This window comes from Plecotus auritus, assembly GCF_963455305.1.
Source record: "Plecotus auritus genome assembly, chromosome: 11".
Classification (NCBI taxonomy): domain Eukaryota; kingdom Metazoa; phylum Chordata; class Mammalia; order Chiroptera; family Vespertilionidae; genus Plecotus; species Plecotus auritus.
The window spans coordinates 27,039,448-27,061,481 of record NC_137777.1 but is presented as its reverse complement, the minus strand read 5'-3'; the positions used below and the strand labels follow the sequence as shown (position 1 = coordinate 27,061,481).

Here is a 22,034-nt window from a genome sequence, read left to right as displayed (position 1 = left end):
CTGGTTACATTTTCTTTCCTCTTTCTTTACCATTATCTTCCTTTGTTAATTTACTCAACCCCTATTTATTGAATGTTCCTGTGTGCCAAGCACTGTACTAGGCTCTGGGGATACATGGGAAGGGACATAGACGTGTGGAGCTTACAGTCCAGTGGGAGGGGCACGTATGCCAGGAATTAGGGTTAAGTGTTGCAAGACAGAAGGATGGAGTGAGAAAGAGCATACCTGGGTGGGGAGGCAGTGTGGTCAGGGAAGTTCTCTGCACTGAGAACTGAGAAGTCCAATGAGTCACAGTTTCCAAACTCAGCCAACCAGTAAGTGGCAGGACTGAAGTTTGAGCCTACATTTGCCTGACTTTAAAAACTATCTATTTTTCACTGATTCTTAACCAAAAAGAGAAAAAAGTTATACTTGTTCTCAGAATGTTTCCGTTTAGCTGTGTTGTACTCCCACGAAACAATTTGAGCAACAATGAGGAGAAAAACCATTCAGCCATTCTGGGTTGGTCACAATGTGCTGGTAAGTGCCAAGTACAGCAGCACGCGCCACTGCTGAGGAGTGTGGAGAGAGTATTGTTGGGCTGGAGCTGGGTGATGCATTAAGAGTCTGCCCCCTCTTCAGATGCATCACAATGCTCCCTTTACCCTCTGGGATCGTGATCTTGATTACAATGCAGGGCGTGTGAATCCCACTTGTTTATTCCTTTCATTCTTAGACAAACACAAATCTAATAAAGAAGCAAATAAGTCTGTCCAAGTCACAAGTCCGCGTGGAAAGGCGGGTGTTTCAGGGAGGTTGAGCTAATGCTAGCAGGTTGCCATTGCATCCTGAACTCTGAGAGACATGCGGCACTCTGGGGTTCAAGGGTAGTACTGCCCTCCATGCTAATTACACACTGCAAACCTCTGCCAAGGGAAGTTAAGAAGGTCTGAGACATAGAATGGGCAGCCACCTTTCTTGGGTATTTAGATTTCTGTCTGTGTGGGGAAGGCAGCTGGTCCAGATGCAGAAAGTTTAACACTTTCTGTAAAAGATGTTCTATAACTTGCAGGAGACAATGGAGATGCAATCCTTGCCCTTGAGGAACCTTCAGCTTAGTAAGAACAAATTCTGACCAGTCAAACTCAATAGCCAGGGCAAGGTATGGCGGAAAGATCAGGGACTTTGAACCACTCAGACTTCGTTCAAATCCTTTCCCCATCCCCACCACTTGCCCTGTAGCCTGGAGCAAATGATTTCATCTTTCTGAGTCTTGGTTTCTTTACTCATAAACTGGGATTTGATAAGTAATTCATGCACTTATATAATCACCTTAAGATGTTATTATTGTTGCTGTATTTACTAATGTTATTATTAGAATATGGCCAATCCCTATTCTAATACAGACTGGCTGACTTTGGGCATATTATTCCAACTCTTCTCCTAAATAGGATTATTCTAATAGTCTTATTTGTGTGGCTCAAGAGCTAACGGCATTCTTTCATCATTCACACCTCCCTATATATTCTTTATTCATTGCTCAGCACTAATTGATATAGTTATATATTTTGTGTCTTTTTCCATCCAATAAAATGTAAGCTCCACAAGCAGGTATTTAGGCTCTCTTGTTAGTTGCTGGTGTCTTTTGGGCCTAAAAGAGTACCTGGAACACATTAGGTTCTCAATAAAATATTTGCTGCATAAATGGATGAATAAGCAAATGAATGAATGCCAAATCCTCTGTTATATGTTTAGTAAGTGGAGGCTCCCAGCCCACAGTAGCTTTTCCTGTGCTTAGTGTCATTATGATTAGAATATGATGTGTGTCGCCAGAGGAATCAATACAGAGATTGCTGTCAGCTCCGTCAGGTGATGATCTTTGTTCTTAGCGCTGGCATCTCATGCACTGTGCTGTAGTTGGGCTGAAACAATCAGGTCATTGTCAATAGTAAGGTCACATGAGACTAAGCAAAAATAAGTTTCAGAATTTTTTTTTATCCATTCTCAGGAAGAAGTGGAAACAGCTGCAGAAAGGGAGGGAAGACTGGGCAAAGGAGAAAATAGCATCTTTTGCAAAATATTTTATCACATGAGGCTACAGGCTATATACATCTGTGACCGAGACTTAACCAGCCCCAAACCTAAAGGCGTGCAAAACCAGCTGCATTGCTCAGATGACACAAAAGAGTATGTGGGTATAACGGCTCCAACCTCCAGTGGGTGCCCACATGAAAAACTTGACAGAATCTCTTCTGTTTCTGAACTGTGAAAGGCACTAGAGAAAACTCTTTCCACTGGCCTCCAAACTTGAGATTGGAGGACGTTGTTTTAAAAGTAAGGACACAGACAATAGGGTGGTGAAGGCCTTGACAGGGGGTGGGGGCAGGCTTGAAGAGGTCGGGGGGGGGGGAGGGAAAGGGGACAAATGTAATACTTTCAACAGTAAAGATTAAAAAAAATAAAAGTAAGGAAACTAAATGTACCACAATGGTGTGGACTATAGCAAGAAATGCTTAGAAGTGGGACTCTGGTTAGGTAGGTAGATCCGAGTTTAAATGAACCTTTGTAAACGTGGGCAAATACCTTAAACTTCTGTGAGTGTCTGAAAAAGAAAAAGCAATATGTGCTGTGCAAGATTGTTGAGAATTCAGTGAGATCATTTCTGTAGGATGTCTGGCACATTCTAGCTCAGCAGATGGCAGCTGTGGTTATCGACAATGAACCCCACATGGATTATTTTATTTAATCCCCACAACAACCCGCTGAGGAAGGCACTGGGATGACTCCCTTTTTACATACGAGGAACTGGAGGTCCAGAGTGGGTTCCTAACTCCAAGGCCCACAGCTAGTAACCAAGCCCAGTAGCCCAGGATTTTATAATTAACAAGTTGTATAACATCTCTTCTAAGAGTATCAGAAGCTTAGCAGGACAATGTGAGGGCCAGAACTTACTTCTGATTTTCTTGCATAATACTCTAGTGGCAAGCTGGGGTTATTGGATTTCAACTTTGAAGTGGCTCTGTGTTCACAAAGGATTATGAGAGGCCTATAAAGCTGGGAGAGGCAATATAAGGCCAGCTTGTCTTAGGCCCATCTTCTAGGTCAACCCAAAAGTATGTTACTTCATCTCTTGCTTAAGTCTATCAAATTATTTTGTGAAAGGTGTTTCTTTCTCCTTAACCCTGGCCAGTGTTCCATTTACTTGCATTAATTAAATTGCACACACTAATTTTGTATCAGTCCATACCTAGCTATATCGATCTGTATATTTCCTTCAAGAGACAAAAGAGTAAGAACAAGATGTGTGTAAGGATCCTTCCCTTTCCTTTTGGTTTATCCAGAAAACAGAACTGAATTCTGGTTGTTTAATCATTTGAGTAGCTCTTTGGTGGTAGTTACAGAGTGAGAATTCAGCTCCCTAAGAGTTTTAAGAAGAGGAAAATAATAGATGCTCAGAGTTGGAAAGGACTTTACATATTGTATAGCCAATCTTCCTCTGAGTTTAAAGACTTTATAAGAATTCCTGACCAGCAGCACCCAGCCTTTCCTTGAATAGTGACTGGGAATTTTATTTTATTTTTATTTTTTTGTAAGAGAACGCTGACAGCACTGATTGTTAGAAAGTTCCTCTTATTATGAGATGAGGCATGCTTCCTGTAACTTTTAGTTTTGCCTAAGGAGATAAATACAATAAAACTCATATGCCTTGCATTGCCCCTTTGAATATTAAAGAAAGACAGCCACACCCACCATCTCCCACCATTCATGCAGGGCACCCAGGTTGCAAGGTCACAGGGTCCTTAACCACTTGCCAGAAGGGGAGCTCATTAAATATCCATTCTCTCAATACCAGTGAGAGTGAGCCTTTTGAAACACAAATTGGATTATGTCACTGCCTGCCTGGTTCAGATCCTTCCAGTAGCCTCTCATCACACCTAAAAGGAAACCCAAAGGTTCCACTATGACTTTTGAGGTCCTGCATGAGCCAGCAGCCCCCATCACCTCTTTGACATCATCTGCTATTCCTTGCCCCATCTCTCCCTCCACTCCAGCCACATTGGCCTTCCTGATCACACACAGGGCTACTGCTATCTCAGGGCCTTCCACTTGCTACTCCTGAAGACATCTGGTTCTTCCATCCACATTTGTGTTCAGATATAATCTCTTCAGAGAGACCTCAGTGCCACCTAATTGAAAATAGCTCTTCCCATTACCTCTGTTCTCTTGCTCTGCTTTGTTTTTCTTATCATTTTTCAACTACCTGACATTATACTTCTTCTCCCACTAGAATGGGGGACCATGGAACAGAGCTTTTATTCTGCTCACTTTGTATCTCCAATGCCTGAAACATCCTAGGACTCAGGGGTGGGCAAACTTTTTGACTCGAGGGCCATAATGGGTTCTTAAACTGGACCAGAGGGCCGGAACAAAAGCATGGATGGAGTTGTGTGAACTAATATAAATTCAAAGTAAAGGAGCGGAGGGGAGAGCAAGAGAACCGGATAGAACAGCCGGATCCGGCCCGCGGGCCGTAGTTTGCCCACGGCTGTTGGTGCTTAATAAAATTTTGTTGAATAAATAAACAAATGAGTGATCAATGACTGAATTGGGTACTATGGACTCCTCATCATTCTGATCATGCCCCTCTCGATGCTGTCTAGTAGGGTTGTCCTAAAATGAAACACCCAGAGGTGAACACAACCCAGATGGAGTCCAGACAGTACGAGGCTCTGCTGAACTTCTCTCTCCTGTATCTGGGTAATGATTGTTTATTAAACGAACCTAAGCTAAAATGAGGTCATTTAGAGTTCTGGTCAAGAATGGGCTTCTAGCCCTAACCGGTTTGGCTCAGTGGATAGAGTGTCGGCCTGCGAACTCAAGGGTCCCAGGTTCGATTCCAGTCAAGGGCATGTACCTTGGTTGCAGGCACATCCCCAGTAGGGGGTGTGCAGGAGGCAGTTGATTGATGTTTCTCTCTCATCGATGTTTCTAACTTTCTATCCCTCTCCCTTCCTCTCTGTAAAAAAAATCAATAAAATATATTTTAAAAAAAGAAAGAAAGAAAAAGAATGGGTTTCTACAGAACTTGTAGGTAACAAAAACTCCCAGGTTTCTTTTACAAGAATTGTTGTCAATTCTGGACTCTCCTAGTATTCTTTTTCAAGGATGTTATTCCAGATAGATTGATCTGGTTCTCTCTCCACTTTTTTTCAACTTTTGATTTCAACCTGTCAAGGTATTTCTGAATTTTGAGTCAGTCCATGGTACATAGTACATGGCAGTTATCTGTCACTGGAATATTGAGTTCAAGAACATACCCTCCACATCCTTGATTCAGAAATCAGGAAGCTACTACCATGTATGTCACCTCCACAGATATCTCCTGATGCTTAGAAAGCTGAAGAATGGACATGAAAATAATAGTGCAGAAAACCTCCCATTCCACAGTCTTATTTTCCCAGAGAAACCACTAACAGGGGTAGAATGATGGATCCTGTCTCAATTCTGCATACAGATCTCCTCTTGCACATAATGACAATGTCAGGGGCATAATTGGCAGAGTCTATAAACTGTATGTATAACTCATTCTACAAAAAAACTGTAAGACAGGACAGGAGAACCAAGATGGCGGCATAGGTAAACACCTATACTTGCTGCCTCTCACAACCACATCAAAATTACAACTAAAAGGCAGAACAACTACCACCCAGAACCGTGGGAAAGCTGGCTGAGTGGAAGTTCCACAACTAGAGAGGTGAAGAAAGCACAGTGAGACTGGTAAGAGGTATGGAGGCGCAGAAAGAGCTGCACCTGTATGTGCTGCTCTTTTAATCGGGCGAGAGATACAAGCTTCCGCTTCTCTGAACTCCAGTTCCAGGCAAGACTCTGGGGGACCCAGACACATACGGGGAGAAACTGGACTGTTTGGTATCAGGACAGGAACGCGAGGGCGGCTTTCTCTCAGAGGTGCTCCCAGCGATCATTGTTCCTGCATGGGGGCACGGGATGCGGAGACCCAGGGATCTCTCCAGTGCAGGGCTGACTGGCAGCCATTGCTATTTGCTCTGCCCTGGTGATTCCCAGAGACCCCGCTCCACCCAATTTACAACCCCACCCAAGCTGTGTACATCGGCTTTTGTATATGAATGGCCTGTCCTTTTTCTGCCTAAAACCTGTCAAACTACAGCTGGTCAGAGAGCCCCAGAGCTTCCAAAAGCCTGGCAGCAGCAGCCTGCCTTGCTTCACAGCTGGGCCTCATCTGGGCACTTCCAAACCCCATACAAAGAGGAGGAATCTGCAGATGTCTCTGTAGCTCCTGCTGGGTGCCCCAGACAATGGCCGACCTTGCACCTCCTTTGAGATCCAAGAGCCAGTGTACCCAGTGATCAGAGTGAGACCATACTGGATTACAATTCTTTACATCCATAAGAGACACACTCAAGGGGCAGACTCAGTGAGCACCAAAGCCCCACTGAAGCAAGTCCTGTCCCATAAGGGTGTCTCCTGGGCAACAGTTCTTCCAGTATAGACACAGCTGGTCCTCACAGCCTATTGGCCTGGAGGTCAATTCCTCCTAGTGATACCAACAGCAATCAAGGGTTAACTACAACAGGACTGTGCAAAACAGCCCACAAAGGGGGGCACCAAGAGCATCCACCTCAGGTGACTGGGGAGGCTGAGCCACTGGGCCCTACAGTACACCTACCACACAAGGCCACTCTATCAACTCAAGGAGACTTAGCAGCTACCCAATACATAGAAACAAACACAGGGAAGCAGCCAAAATGCAGAGACAAAGAAACAAGTCACAAATGAAAGAAATGGATGAAAGCAAAATACTGATACAGAGTTCAAAACCATGGTTATAAGGTTACTCAAGAATCTTCTAGAAACCTCTGAGAAATTTAGTGAGATCCTCAAGGATATGAAAAAGGACCAATCAGAAATTAAGCATACACTGACTGAAATAAAGAATAATATACAGAGATTCAACAGCAGACTAGAGGATCCCAAGAATCAAGTCAAAGATTTGAAATACAAAGAAACAAGAAAACACCCAACCAGAAAAGCAAAAAGAAAAAATAATCCAAAAATATGAAGATAGTGTAAGGAGCCTCTGGGACAACTTCAAGTGTACCAACATCCGAATTATGGGGGTGCCAGAAGAAGAGAGAGAGCAAGGTACTAAAAACCTATTTGAAGAAATAATGACAGAAAACTTCCTCTACCTGGTGAAAGAAATAGACTTACAAGTCTAGGAAGCGCAGAGAACCCCAAACAAGAGGAAACCAAAGAGGACCACACCAAGACACATCATAATTAAAATGCCAAGGGCAAAAGACAAAGAGAGAATATTAAAAGTAGCAAGAGAAAAACAGTTAGTTACCTACAAGGGAGTACCCATACGACTGTCAGCTGATTTCTCAACAGAAACTATGCAGGCCAGAAGGGAGTGGCAAGAAATACTCAAAGTGATGAATAGCAAGAACCTACAACCAAAATTACTCTACCCAGCAAAGCTATCATTTAGAATTGAAGGTCAGATAAAAAGCTTCACAGACAAGAAAAAGCTAAAGGAGTTCATCACCACCAAACTAGTATTATATGAAATGCTGAAGGGTATTCTCTAAGAAGAGGAAGAAGAAGAAAAAGGTAAAGATAAAAAATTATGAACAACAAAGTGATAACAAATACGTATCTATCAACAAGTGAACCTAAAAATCAAATGAATAAAAAACCTGATGAACAGAACAGACTGGTGAATGTAATAGAATCAGGGGCATGGAAAGGGAGCAGACTGACAATTCTCGGAGGGGGAAGGGGTTGTGGGGGGTGTGGGAAGAGATTCAACAAAGAGCTTACACCTATGGACGAGGTCAGTGGGGCGGGGGTTGGGGGGCAGGGGAAGGCCTGGAGTGGGGTGGGAACCGGTGGAGGGGAACTATGGGAGGAGAAAAAAGAGGAACAGCTGTAATAATCTGAACAATAAAGATAAAAGAAAACCCAAAGACAGGAGGGCCCATGGAGGTGGGGTGGAATAGAGATTGAGTGAGCCGGTTCTCCAGATCCTCCACACATACCCATTGCATAGGTGAATGATAGGATAGCATGTTTTAACAAACTATGGACTTCCCAATCTCCCCATTAAAGTATGCTTTTTATCTCAATATCCCTGATAGCAAGTAGTACGTGGCCCAAAGTAAGCTTTCAATTAGCATTAGCTAATGTAGTTAGTACTTACTAAATTTGCGTTGATCCAATATTATATGAATTTGTAAAATTCTGGATTTTCAAAGTTTAGGGCAGTTGTCTCACAATGTCCAGCATTTTCTTTTATCTCTTAGGAGTTTTGAAATGACATGGCTATGACACCCATGGTTCTGATCATTTCCTCATTATTAGCCAATTCTTCTTTTTTGGAGGTCAGAACAAGGTCAGCCTAGAGTAGAAGTTTATCTGTGGCTTCTGATATACTCTGAATTAGGAAACATTATCAAGTGTTCAAGACTTATCAAACATTAATCACATTCTATACTTTAAATAGATTCAAATTTCTTCTAGCAAATAGTTGAAATTTCCATTCCTTTTACATCTTGCCAGTTTTGTAATCCTCATTGGGAAATCAGGGAGAAAAAGATGGTTCCCCAATTAATAGGTATTTGAACATGGGCACGTAGCCTTGATTCTTCTGACTTACAAGGCTGTTTTGTTTTTTTGTTTCTAAAGAAATGTTCTTCAAATGCAAGGCGTTGTTCTTTTTTTAAATTGAGATATAATTGACATATAATATTATTTACTTTCAGGTGAACAACATAATGATTCAATATTTGTATATATTGCAAAATGATCACCACAGTAATTTTAGTTAACATCCATCACTATACATAGTAACATTTTTTTTTCACGTGATGGGAACTTTTAAGATCGCTCTTTTGGCAACTTTCAAATATGCGATATGGTACTATCTATATATATAGAGGCCTAAGTGACCATTACAACCGGTTGACCAGTCGTTATGACACACACTGACCACCAGGGGGCAGATGCTCAATGCAGGAGCTACCCCCTGGTGGTCAGTGCACTCTGACAGCCAACCTCCTGCCATCAGCCAACCTTCTGCGATCCCTCCTCCCGGCTGGCTGGCCCCGATGGACCCCGATTGCTGGACAGGCCAAGGAACCCGACCTGTGTACAGATTCGTGCACCGAGCCTCTAGTTAACTATAATTATGCTGCACATTGCATCTCCGTGAATTTTAAGTTTGTACCTTTTGATCCAGTTTTTCAATTCCACCTACACTCACTCCCTACCTCTGGTAAGCGCCAATCTGTTTTCTGTATCTATGAGCTTGGTTATGTTGTTGTTTGTTTTTAGATTCCACATGTGAGATCATATGGTATTTGTCTTTCTCTGTCTGACTTACTTAGCTTAGCATATTGCCTTCAAGGTTCATCCAGGTTGTTTCAAGGCATTGCTCTTAAATTCCCACAACTGTCCCACAAATTCTGATTACAGTTTTTTGCCATTAAGATTCAAACCCCTTGAGATCTGTAGGTGCGAACTGGGTTCTCTTCTTAAGCTATTTTATTTGAAAATAAAATGAAATGGGACACCCGATGAAAGTGGTATGGCAGAGGGCCTGACGTGCCCTGAGAAAGCCCCTGGAAATCCTTCTATTTCTAGGAATGTTCTGGTTTCATCATACACAGAGGCTGGTTAAAATAGGTCCATACCACGAATCAAATGCTTCTTCCTGTTGGTAGGTTCAGAGGGCAACTGAGGTGACTCTGGAGACAGCTTTGAAAGCACTGACCTGAGAGCCAAAGGCCAAGGTTAATGTTCCTTTTCTGTGAGTTCAGAGGCGTTGGAATTTGCTTCCATGCAGTGATAATTTCACTAGTTCTGCCCACCGCCCCCCTCCCCCGCCCTTTTTAGTCCCCTTCCTCTCCTCTTTTTTTTTTTTTTTTTAAATATATTTTATTGATATTTTACAGAGAGGAAGGGAGAGGGATAGAGAGCTAGAAACATCGATGAGAGAGAAACATCGATCAGCTGCCTCCTGCACACTCCCCGCTGGGGATGTGCCCGCAACCAAGGTACATGCCCTTGACCGGAATCGAACCCGGGACCCTTCAGTCCGCAGGCCGACACTCTATCCACTGAGCCAAACCGGTTTCGGCCTCTCCTCTTTTTGAGGTATGTTTCTTAAACCATAAAGTCCATCCTTTTAAGCTGTACATTTCGGTGGGTTTTAGTACATTCTCAGGGATGTGCAAATATCACCACTATGTAATGTTAGAATGTTTTCATTACACCAAACAAAACTTCATACCCAAAAGCAGTCACTCCTGCATCACCTGACAACCACTACTCTTTGTTTCTCTTGGATTTACCTATTCTAGATGTTTCATATAAATGGAATCATACAATATGTGACCTTTATGTCTGGCTATTTTCACTTAGCATGATGTTTTTCAATGTTCATTCATGTTATAGCATGTATCAGAACTTCATTCCTTTTTATTGCTGAGTAATATTTTATTGCATGAATATATTTTACTTTGTTTATTTATTAGTTGATAATTCTGCTATGAATATTTATGCCCAAGGTTTTGTGTAAACATAAATTGTTAGTTCTCTGGATTTATATCTGAGAATGAAATTGCTGGGTCATATGGTAACTCAATTTTCACATTTTGAGAAACAGCCAAACTTTCCCAAATTGGCTGCACCATTTTACAATCCTACCAATCATGTCTGAGGATTTCAATTTTTTCTCATCCTTTCCAATACTCATTATTATTTTTTTAATTTTAGCCATTCTAGTGGGTATGAAGTTGTATCTCGTTGTAGTTTTGATTTGCATGTCCCTAATGACTAATGATGTTGAGCATCATTTCATGTACTTATTATCCATTTATGTCTTCTTTTGAGAAATGCCTGTTCCAATCCTTTGACCATTTAAAAAATTGGGTTGTGTGTCTTTTTTATTGCTGAGTTGTAAGAGTTCTTTATATATGCTAGTCACTAGACCTTTATCAGAAAATATTTATCAAATTTTTCTCCCATTCTGTAGGTCCTTTTACCTTCTTAGCAAATTTTATGTCTTCCAATCCATGAATGTGAATGTCTTCTCACTTCTTTAGGTCCTTTATACTATAATTATTTCAGTGATCCTCTCTTGTTTTCCATGTACAAGTTTCATACTTCTTTTGTTAAATTGATCCCCAAGTATTTTAGATGTTTTTGATACTATTATAACTACAATTGTTTTCTTAATTTCGTTTCAGATTGTCCATTGCTAATGTGTAGAACTATAACTGATTTTTAATTGTTTATCTTGTATTATGCAACTTTCTAGAACTTACTTATTAGTTCTAGTAGCTTTTTTATATATTCAATAGAATTTTCTATATACAGGGTCATGTCATCTATGAATATAGATAGTTTTATTCCTTTTTTATTTGAATACCTTTTAATTGTTTTTATTGCCTAATTGCCCTAGCTAGAAATGCAATACTGCATAAAAGTGGTGAGAGAAGACATGCTTGTCTTGGTCCTGATCTTAGGGGGAAACATTTAATCTTTTACTGTTATGTATAATGTTAGCTGTGAGTTTTTTGTAAAGTCTTTTATCAAGTGGGGGAAGTTCCCTTTTATTTCTAATTTGTGAAAGTCTGTAGCTATTGTTCAATTGCAACGGGAATCACAGAAATGGCAGTTTTGCTTCCTCCCCAAGAGGAAATCATTGTGCTGCTGAGCATGTGATTATTCCATTCCAGTAGCAAGCATACACTTCCTTTTAGGTTTGAGTTCAAACAAATGTCTTGAGTTGTAACTCAAATTCTTGTGGCTTTCCAATCCAAATAGAGGGTCTTTATTATTGTAGTTGAAACCTGTAGTTGAAAGCTGCCTCCAGAGTCATCCTACCCTTTGCCAAGTAAGTGCTGCTCATTTTCTCCTGAGGTTAGTGAGGATGCAGAAAGAGTGATTCATAGCATTTCTAATTTTAATTTACATATAATCTCACCATAAGTAAAAAGGAATTTTCCTAGAACCCATGTCACTACTAAACACCTATTATGTGCCCAGCGCTTTGCTGAATGCTGAGAACATGATAGCAGATGCAGTCTTTATCCCCCTGTATATAATAATGGCTAATATTTGTGTGTTTTCTATGTTTCAGGCACTGAGCTACTTGCTTAACATGCATTATGTAATTTGGTCTTCATATCAACCCTGGGTGACTATCATTTTATAGTTGTTGTTAAAAGTCACCCAAATGTTAGAGAACTTAAGCAAGGTCTCATGCTTGAAAGTGGCAGACCCAGGTTAGTCAGGCTCTAGAATCCAGGTTCTTAGTCTCTATATCAAGTGGTTTCTTTCTCCTGTTCTTTGGGCATTTATGCTCTTATTGTTAAGACAAGAAATACTCAGATAAAACAGGGAAGCCTAGAGATACAAGAGACAAACGTCTTTGGGTAGAATTTAGGTGTTCTTGAACTGAGGATGATGCAGTGGGTGCTGCAGTTAAGAGGGGGAATATTGTGAAGATGCTGAGCCCTGAGGAAGGCTATGGATTGACTAAGAATTGGATGAGTGCATTGGAAAGAGGAGGACTTCAGGGCTAAGAATCAGCATGAGGAGAAGTGTGGATGCAGAAATGAGCCTGGACTCCTTGGGGGAGAATAGCTTGACAGGAATGAGAATATCCATGGCTCATCAATGAAAGATCTGACTTGAGACAATTTGGGTCAGATTTTGGGATGTGTATACCACAACACAGGGTTGGATTTAGAAAAGTATTTAAGTAGTGGACTTAACTTAGATATTTGTTGTTTTGTTTTCACAAATTGCACTTTTTGAATTTCCAGGTTTCTGTGAAGGTGCTGTTGGGAGAAGGGAGGTGTCTGGTTATCTGGAATCCAGGCTCCCACCCCGTTAAAGTACAGCCACTCTAAATTTAGATGTTGGTATTCCTTTTGAGATTTTACTTGAAAATAGGGTTTTAGTGCTTAAAAAAGGGTTACAAAGCACAGAGTTAGCCAATAATTCTGCTTTACAGATGAAGAAACGTGGGCTTGAAGTGACAAAGTCAGTTAGTAAGAGATCAAGAATTCAAGTTCCAAGTCAAGTCTCAATGCCAAGTAACTTCATTCAACAAACATTTATTGTCTGGCTGTTGTCTCCCAGGAAAGATGCAAAGCTCTGTGGAGTGCAAGGATAACTGGTCCCTGCATTTGAAGAGAGATCACAAGGGGTAGAGGTGCCTAAAAAGAGATTACAGATAATGTGGGAGCAGAGAAAAGGACCCCATTGCTTTTCATGGGAAGGGTATAAGCAGGGAGTGGGGAGGGTTTGCAGAGGAGTGACACTGGACCTGAATCTTCATGACTATGTTGGAGTTTTTCAGGGAGATTTGGTGGAGAAGGGCATTCTAGGCCAAAGAAACAACATATAATAAGGAATGAAGGTGTAGTACAATTAAGGAATAGCAAATATTTTTCTAATTAAGAAAACTTACCATTTATTAAGCATTCTTCTGTGCCACTCATTGTGCTAGGCAATTTGCATGGATTATTTCATCTAATACTCTTAAGAATCCTATGAGCTGGAAACTGATGAGAAAACCAAGTCTTAGGATGGAGAAGGGTCATGCAAGGTCTCACAGTTAAACAGTGGTAGAGCTGGGATCCGAACCCAGGGGGCTTAATGTCACCTTGAGAGTCCTTTGTACTTTGGTAGGCAGTTTGGATTTATCCTCTTGGTCAGTGGTTCTCAAACTTGTATCAGAATCACCTGGTGGGCTTGTTAAAACCTGGATCCTGGGTTCTATCACCCCTGGAGTTTCTGATTCTGTAGGTCTGAAAAGGATTTGAATTTCTGGCAAGTTTCTAGGTGATTCCAACCCTGCTAGTTCAAGGATCACACTTTGAGAATGACTGTGATGGACAGCCATTAGAAGGTTTCAAGTTTGCGAGGAAAATCATCAGATTTGCATTTTATGTAGGGCTCTCTGGTCAAGGAATGGGAATTAATTACAGGTTGAATAAGAGAGAACTCAATGAACTGGTGTTTGAAGGGGGCAGAGAGGACATAAGGAAGAGCAGTTAAGAGATGAACTTCTAATACCCATCCATAAGCATGAAGATGAAGGGATGAGTCTAAAAGGGAAAGGAAAATAATTTAGGTACTAATAGCATTCAGAAAGCTCTGATAAACGATGGTAATTATTATAATTAATAAATAGAACCTCTGGGTAGAGTGTCTGATTTAGCAGCTAGATGAAAGAATGGTTGTAGAAGAAAAAGTAGTTTTAAAGTTTCCTTGAGTAGAAATGAAGAGGGGCGGGTGAATGTGTTGTTTGGGTAGCTGCATCTTAGATGTGTCGAGTTGAGGCCCTTGTGGGGTGCAAGAGAGACTCCATGTTATAGAGTGAAGAGGACTAAGCTGGCTGAGGGGACTTGGATTCTAGTCTTGGCTCAATCACTTATACACCACTTAGGAGATGACACGCACTCTTTGAACCTCCATTTCTTCACCTACAAGTGGAGTTAAGAACAGCTTCGCAGCCTGCCTATGTAAGACTGGAAGGTAATGGATGAGAGTCTTCAACCCTGTGGTGAACCTTGGGGTAAAAAACACTTTTCTCTGGTTATATACACCCACCCACTCGTGCTCAGATATTCCACAATCCACATTACAAAGGAGGCTCAAGATGAAAACTTTCAAGAGGTTCACACACATGCTGGTGTGCCATCTGGCCAAATGGTGACAGCCTTCTTCCATTCACCTGGATGTTTCGCATGCAGGTTTCAGGGCAGCTGAAAAGACGTAGACTTAAACTGAGTTTTGAGTTTTAAAATGTTTTATTACAAGCTAGAGTTAGGGACAAAGCTGCATTATTTTGTTGTGGTAATTCTTTTTAAAACTCAATCATGAACCAATGTATTCTCAGTGTTTAAAGTCAGATATAACTTTACTTTAAATCAACTTTCTCAGTTGATTTTTAAAACTACTGGCCAATGATTTAAAGCTACTAGCCTATCCCTTATTTTAACTATGTAATTCTAGAATGTTAGCAAATGGATGTCTTTCTTATAAGCCAATTAAAAGTTAAGAAGTGATTCTACTGAAAATGTATTTGGTCATCATAATGGTTGAATATTCATTAACTCAGGAGTCATACTTAACACCTTTCTGCCCCTCAACCCCCATACCCAATTCATTAACAAGTCTTTATCCTGACTCACTTGGGTTTCTACCTCTCCACTACTCCCATAACCTTTTGGGTGGGAGATATCACTATCTTTCGCCTGAATCACTGACATTGTTTCCAAACTTATCTATTGTATTCATTTCTGACTCCCTCCAATTCTTATCCACATAGAACAGAGATTAATACCTCAAAATCTGATTAAACTTCCACCTGTTTAAGCCCTTTTAAGCCTTTCCATGGCTTTTAGTATAAAGACAACACCACCTAACATGACCATTGAGGCCCCACGTGAACTGGCCTCTATTAACCTCTCCAGTCTCATTTCATTCCACGCTAACTTTTGGTTTTAGGCTCTACAGCAGTGGTTCTCAACCTGTGGGTCGAGAACCGCTAGCAGGGTCGCCTAAGACCATCGGAAAACACAGATATTTACATTACGATTCATTAACAGTAGCAAAATTACAGTTATTGAAGTAGCAACGAAAATAATTTTATGGTTGGGGGTCACCACAACATGGGGAACTGTATTAAAGGGTCGCGGCATTAGAAAGGTTAAGAACCACGGCTAGGAGCTAATGAATATTTGTGCAATGATTGAATATTCTTAGTTGAGATTGTTCTGGTGGAGGGGCTTATGCTTAGATTTCATTGGCAGTAAATGAAATGCATGGAAGTTTATGATATAAATTGAAGCCCTTGAAAGATGTGACAGTGTTGATTTCCGCTCTCAATTGTGTAATAACCAATAGCACAAGCCCTGTTTGCATTTGAATAGGCATATGCTATTTCTCCACTGGAGAACCCCCTGGGGACATAGATTACTCATAAAACTTTGCATCTGTGGTTTAGAATCTTAAGTGGTGTCTACTTGGTACACATTTGCAGTCCTGGATTGCAGGAGCCAATTGAGCCAGCTTGTTTCTCTATTAGCTGTTAGAATGTCTTGCTCAATTTAGATTGGCAAAGGACTGCTAGCCTGTTTTTATTCTGACTTTTCTAACAGCCCTCCACCACATCAGAATTGAAAACCAAGACTTAAAAAGTTTAAAAATAGACTCTGAAGAATATACCTGGAATTTGTCTTCTTACTTTCATAGTGCATGTGCTGTAGTTATTGCTAACTGATACCACTGAAAATCAGGTGGTCAGTGAATTTTCTAGCATCCTAGTGTTAGAAGTATTCTGGGAATGGTGTTAAAGTCAAGGCATGCTAATTCTGCATAATGAGAAACTGGATATAGATAAAGTTTGAAGCAGTTCATGAAAATGTCATAATTACTGCAGGAGGCAAGAGTAACAACCCTCAATTACATCTCTCTCAGATCTCACTGTTAACCTCAAGCCCTCTTACCTTAATCAGAGCTTGGAAACAAGGATTCACAGAGCCATTTCATGAAAAGGTAGACTGTGCATTTGTATAAATGCAACTACTGTATTGCAATTAAGCAACACACACACTGCTGCTTTGTGCCACCAGCAAGGTAAATAAAAGACCATTCTGCTGCTTACAGCTTGGGGATGATTTCCATGGAGGAGAAGCCATGGTTTGTCACCAAGAGATCTGAACTTTAATGTCCAATCCACAGTAAATGCTATTAATAATATATTAAAATTACATTATGAATTAGATCGAGCAGTCAACTTTCAGGGCATAAACAAATGAACTCAGAGTAATTTATTCTAATGCTCTGTTTCTCTAAATGTGGTCTTTACATTACTCACATCAGAATAGTCTATTGTGCCAGTTCTTGTCTGGTCCCTAACCCTCCTTCCTTGTCCCCACCCCTTAGACCTAATACATCAGAATCTTGGGGAGTAGGCCATAGGCATCAACACTTTAAACAAGCTCCCAAGGTGTTCTTTTGCTTAATAAAGCTTGAGAACCACAGAGTGATTTTTAGGGCCTGAGACTTTCAAAGATTTGTTTATAGTTCTGGGTTTTCTTCTGCCAGGGGGCAGTGTTTTCTGACGTACAGCTAGATTAGTAAAGCATCCTGGAAGTTAATTTCAGTCTTTCTCACATTTTCTTGATTACTGACCCAACCATGGATGACCTTATATAAAAATCTTATAAACTCCAGAGTAGGTGAACTTTCTTAATTTGGTTTTGTTATAGAATATTTTGGACTGTATGTCAGTCACTTTAGTTGAGTCTATGCATTATCAGACTTTTTGGTTTTCTCAGTTTTGGACAACGAGAGTTGTATTTTTTTTTTGAGAGATAATTATATTTTGTAATTGATTTGATGCCCAAGGTAGGGATTTTGGTCATCTTCCTGAGAATTAATATATAATGATGTCTTATAGTAAAATTCTGGTTAGCTATGGTAGATGGTGTTGCGTGTGTGTGTGCGTGCACATGTGCACTTATGTGTATGTGTCTGTTAATGAACTCCATATGCACAATGACCTGGTAGAAGATAAAGTTCTTTGGCAGAATGATGAACAGAAATAGTGACTGAGCTCAATCCTCTTAGATAATTGGTAACAAGTGCTGTACAGAAGCCAATTATGGATCAACTTGGCCATTATACTTACGGCTTTTCTCTTTGCACAGCTACTCTGCATGTCAAAAAAATTAAGAGATGGTGTTCAGCTCCTGAGTCTAATTTTTTTTCAAGGGGAGCCTTCATCATTCTCAAACTGAGTTTCCACGATCAAACGTCAGACAGAATCTAAAGTTGCTGGAGTCCGGCAGGGGCTGGGGAGGTTAGAGGGGCAGGGAGGCAGGGTTTGAAGGACATTGGGAATATCGTGGCATAGGATGCCATCAAAGGCTGCCTCGATGTTTTCCTTTTTGGTTTGTAGTGTGTCTCTGTAAAAACTGGCCTGCATCTTGAAATTGAATATAAGTAGGAGAAAAATCTTACACGGGTTTTTTGTTTTTTTTAAGCCCTGCTGAATACCCCACTCCAAATCATTTCAGTATGGCACACAGATTAAAGTAAGAGACTTCTAGAGAAAAATTCATGAGCCAGCCCTCTCACCAGAGTGCACAACTAAAGAGGTTTTAGAAAGGCAACGTAATGTTTGCCAGTGTTTTCTTTTTTTCAATGAGCTGTTACTAAGTCCTAGAATATATAATGCCGCCCAGGCCTACTGTGCAGCCCACTATAATAAACAAGTTCTTGCTTTTGTGCTATCCTGTTTTATTTAAGCAAAGCCACTGCTCCGTTGCATGGTGAGTGGTGTATTTGTTTATATACATGCATGTTCGCTGTGGGAGAATGATGGTCGCTGGGCCTGGGGAGAGAAAAACCAAGGTCGAACCTTCTTCCCTCATTTGAATCCTAAAAGCATACAAAATTTAAATAACTTTCAGATTTAGATGACTCGATTTCTTTTCAATGGCTCCTGGATGCCAAATAGCTTAATAAAGAAACTTTAATGCTCACAATAGCCTCAAAGGACACAATTTGGGGCAGGGTGGGGGGCGGGGGAGAGGGCTGGATGATCATTTAATCGGGAAATAACTAGAGAAACAGTTCTTCAAAGATAAATTCTTGCACCACTGAGATTTCCTTCCTAAATTCAATCACTAATAAAGCTTCCCCATCCACCACCCGCCGCCCCACTCTCCCACCCCTGACAAACACACACCAAGCTGACAGTTTTTCGGGAAGAAGAGGCAGAAACAAATTATTTCCCCCCTCCTCCAGGGCAGAGGACTTTCTGCTGCTTAGCTGGCATTCCCAGTGTTGTGATAAAAGTTACTTCTCTAAACTCTCACAACAGGGGGAAAATAATGCTTTCTCTTGTGTTAGTTACAATCTGGGGAGACTTGGTCCTGAGAAATACTTGAGGAGTCAGGAGTAGCTGCGAATGTGGCAACAGGAACAGGTCATTTCAACGGCCAAAAAAAATAAATACACGAGACAGAGAAGGGGAAGCAATTAGGTTTATAAATGATAAAACTTTCCTGTTTTTTTTTTTTTTCTTTTTAAATAATGCCGTGAGGTTGACGATCCCTTATAACTAACTACATTGTATACCTTCAAAGCTTAAAGCTGGTAGAATCCCCTTGCCAGTTCTGTTTCATTTTTATCGGATAAAACACATTTGGTTTCTTTTTGAAAGACCATGTTTTTGTGAGGGAAGGAAAATGAACATGAGCTGTTATTGGCCCCAGCAACCCAAGAAACCCTCATGTTAGCAGAGGAAACCACATGAAAGTGTGTGTGTTAGGGGAGGGGCCGATAAGGGGGTGGAGAAAAGGAGGGTGATGTTTCCAGCCTCTTAAGCTCAGGGCTGTGATTTGTGAACAGACTGTGATGCAATCGAGCTTTGGACAAATCAGAGCAGCCTGTCAACCTCCCAGGTGGGATTACATGCAGTTAATAGACTGAGCTCAGAGCCCCAAAAAGCAGTGCATTCAGTGTGGGCAAAGAGAACACACTGCAAAAGGCTTTCCAAGAACCCTCTGCCATGGCAAGGAGCAGCGTGTCCCAGGCGCGGCAGGTAGGAGGAAGGTGGAATGGAAGGGCTTGGTCTTCAGAAGCAGCTCCAGATTTTGTTTTTCTTTTTGTTGTTTTGAGAAATGAAGACAGTGCTTGATGGTGCATTTTGGAAGCTGTGGGATTGGGTGGTGACGTTGAAGTCATTTGCATTTGCCTTCCTAGAATTTGATGCAGTCTTGTCTAGCTGTATTTGACAACTCCATCTCTTTATTCCCTTAGGTGATGTCCCTGTTCACTTTTGCTATTGGAGCCAATATCTGCTTGGGATTCACAGCAAATCGAATCAAGAGGGCAGAAGACTGGGATGAAGGCCCTCCTACAGGTAAGTGTTGCAACTACCTGCATTTTCAACCTTTTAAAAGTGTTATACACTAGGTCATCAATAGAAGCTCAGTGAGAAAGACATCTTTAAATAATTTTGCAGTATAACTAATTTAGTCCTTGGTTTCTCCAAAATAAAAGCAGCTTTGTGTATCAATCAGGTGAGAGAACGTGGTTTTAATTAGAGAACATTTATGATGTCTTCATGATAACTAGCCATTTAATTCTTTCTACACTGCAATTCATACATGTTAAGACAAAATTAGAAGTCTTGTTAATAGACAAGGCTTAACTAGAAGTGGTGAGAGCAGGTGCTGCTATAATATTGGAGATACGTCAATTGGATTGATTATCTGGTGGCGCTGGATATAGTGCTTACCTCCAGAAAGTTCTGACCTAGGGGCAAAGAGGAGTGGGAGTAAAAAAGGCAGTGAGCTGACTTCAAGAAACTTCAGAAATTTAGGACTAGCAGAGTAAGATTTACCTAAAATAGGAAAAAGATTTTTTAAAAAGGAGGTGCTTCAAATTTGAGCTCATTGTTTTTTCTTTTGGCGTAGAGAAAGGTAAGTTTTAACAGTGTACCTAGACTCAGCTAATAGAACCGAAGTGAAAGCATTTCCTTTTACAATACACTGCGCCCTAAGCAGTGTGGGAGTTCTTATAAAGGAGCTCCTTGTGCAGATGGAGGGGGCTTAACTGACCAGGTCTTAAGTAATGAGTTGGTTAATTTCCTGGAAATTGGAGCTGCTGATGGTTTTATAAATAAAAATTACATATTAAGTAATGCGTACTCTAGGGGGCAATATTTTCTTGACTTTGCCTGACATCTCAGCATGTTTTTGTCTGCCTTCCTGTGCATTTTGCATTTCTCTGTATTTCTTGACCTGACTGCTATAAAAGGCTATCACCTGTCTCTGGTTAGCTAGCATGAGCTTGTATTCACCATGTTATATACATATATTGTTGGATTACTAAGTCTTCCTTATACTGAGAAGTTACTTTTGTGTGTTTTGCCAGAATTATATGAGAAGTAGTTTAGTGAGTTGAAGTGGGGTGTGGTTGGGGTGAAAAGTGAGAAAACAAATAATAAAAATTGCACCCCCAGGGAACCAAATGGACACAATGAGTTGTCTTCTGTTGGGGAGTGAGGGGAGAGAAGAGTGGATCACTGGGCTGGAGAATCCCGTTTTTATTGGTAACAAATGCTCTCTTCAAAGACTTCTTTTTCTTGTTCCAGACAAGTATAACTCTCATTAACACCAACTGTAACTGCACAGACTGGAGAGCGGGGAGGAGGGTGGTCTAGCTGATCCTTAGGATGGCCGAGTGGGCAAGCTAGCAGCTCAGCAGCCCACTGCTGGATCTTTCCAATGCACCCTACAGGGAACTTTCTCCGGTTTTGTATTAATATATCACTTTGGCTGAAACTGATAATTAGGAGCTGTTTCCTTAATGAATGTGTAAAATCCAGCCACTCATTATTTTTGGAAAAACAGTCATGAAAGTCCTGGACTTGACAGCCTGAATTCATATAACTTGCTGTGTGGTCTTGGACAAGTCACTTGTGAAGTCTGTCTGTTTCCTTAGCTGTACAATGAGGAGCAGATCTAGATGATTTCTAATTTTTCTACTGGATTAAAAAAATAAAAGCCCATGATTCTATGTATTCTGTGCCATTGCCTCTTACTGTATGTGCTCTTTACTGGAGAACTTGGAAAGTGTAGGCCACAGTTATTAATCATGGAACATATTTTGTGTATAACAAACTATTTCCCTACCCTATAAGAAACAGCTATAAGAACTAATAAAATAATGCTACTTCTGGGAAAATAATATGATCTATATTCAAATAAATCTAAGTGATCTATACTACAAAATATTTGCTTCTTGAATTATTTGAGGAAATCAGCTATTATTTTAGGCCTCTATGGTATCTTCTAGAATAATTTATTAATGAAAAGTCTATCTATATGAAGCTTAGTCTTGAGATATAATGCCATTTACTAGTAAATCTGAGTGTTAGGATTTTGGTATGCTGGCACACTTTTTTATTTTTC

The 22,034-nt window shown here is 40.6% G+C and overlaps 1 protein-coding gene across 1 annotated transcript in view; it reads left to right on the top strand.

The window, feature by feature from the left end:
- The window catches only part of ENPP2 (ectonucleotide pyrophosphatase/phosphodiesterase 2), a gene marked incomplete at its 5' end in the record, with an annotated part of 106,054 nt that overhangs the window by 8,308 nt on the left and 75,712 nt on the right, over positions 1-22,034 (top strand). Inside the window, 1 exon segment of the mRNA XM_080646927.1 lies at positions 19,876-19,978. Coding sequence (XP_080503053.1) covers positions 19,876-19,978 — 103 coding nt within the window.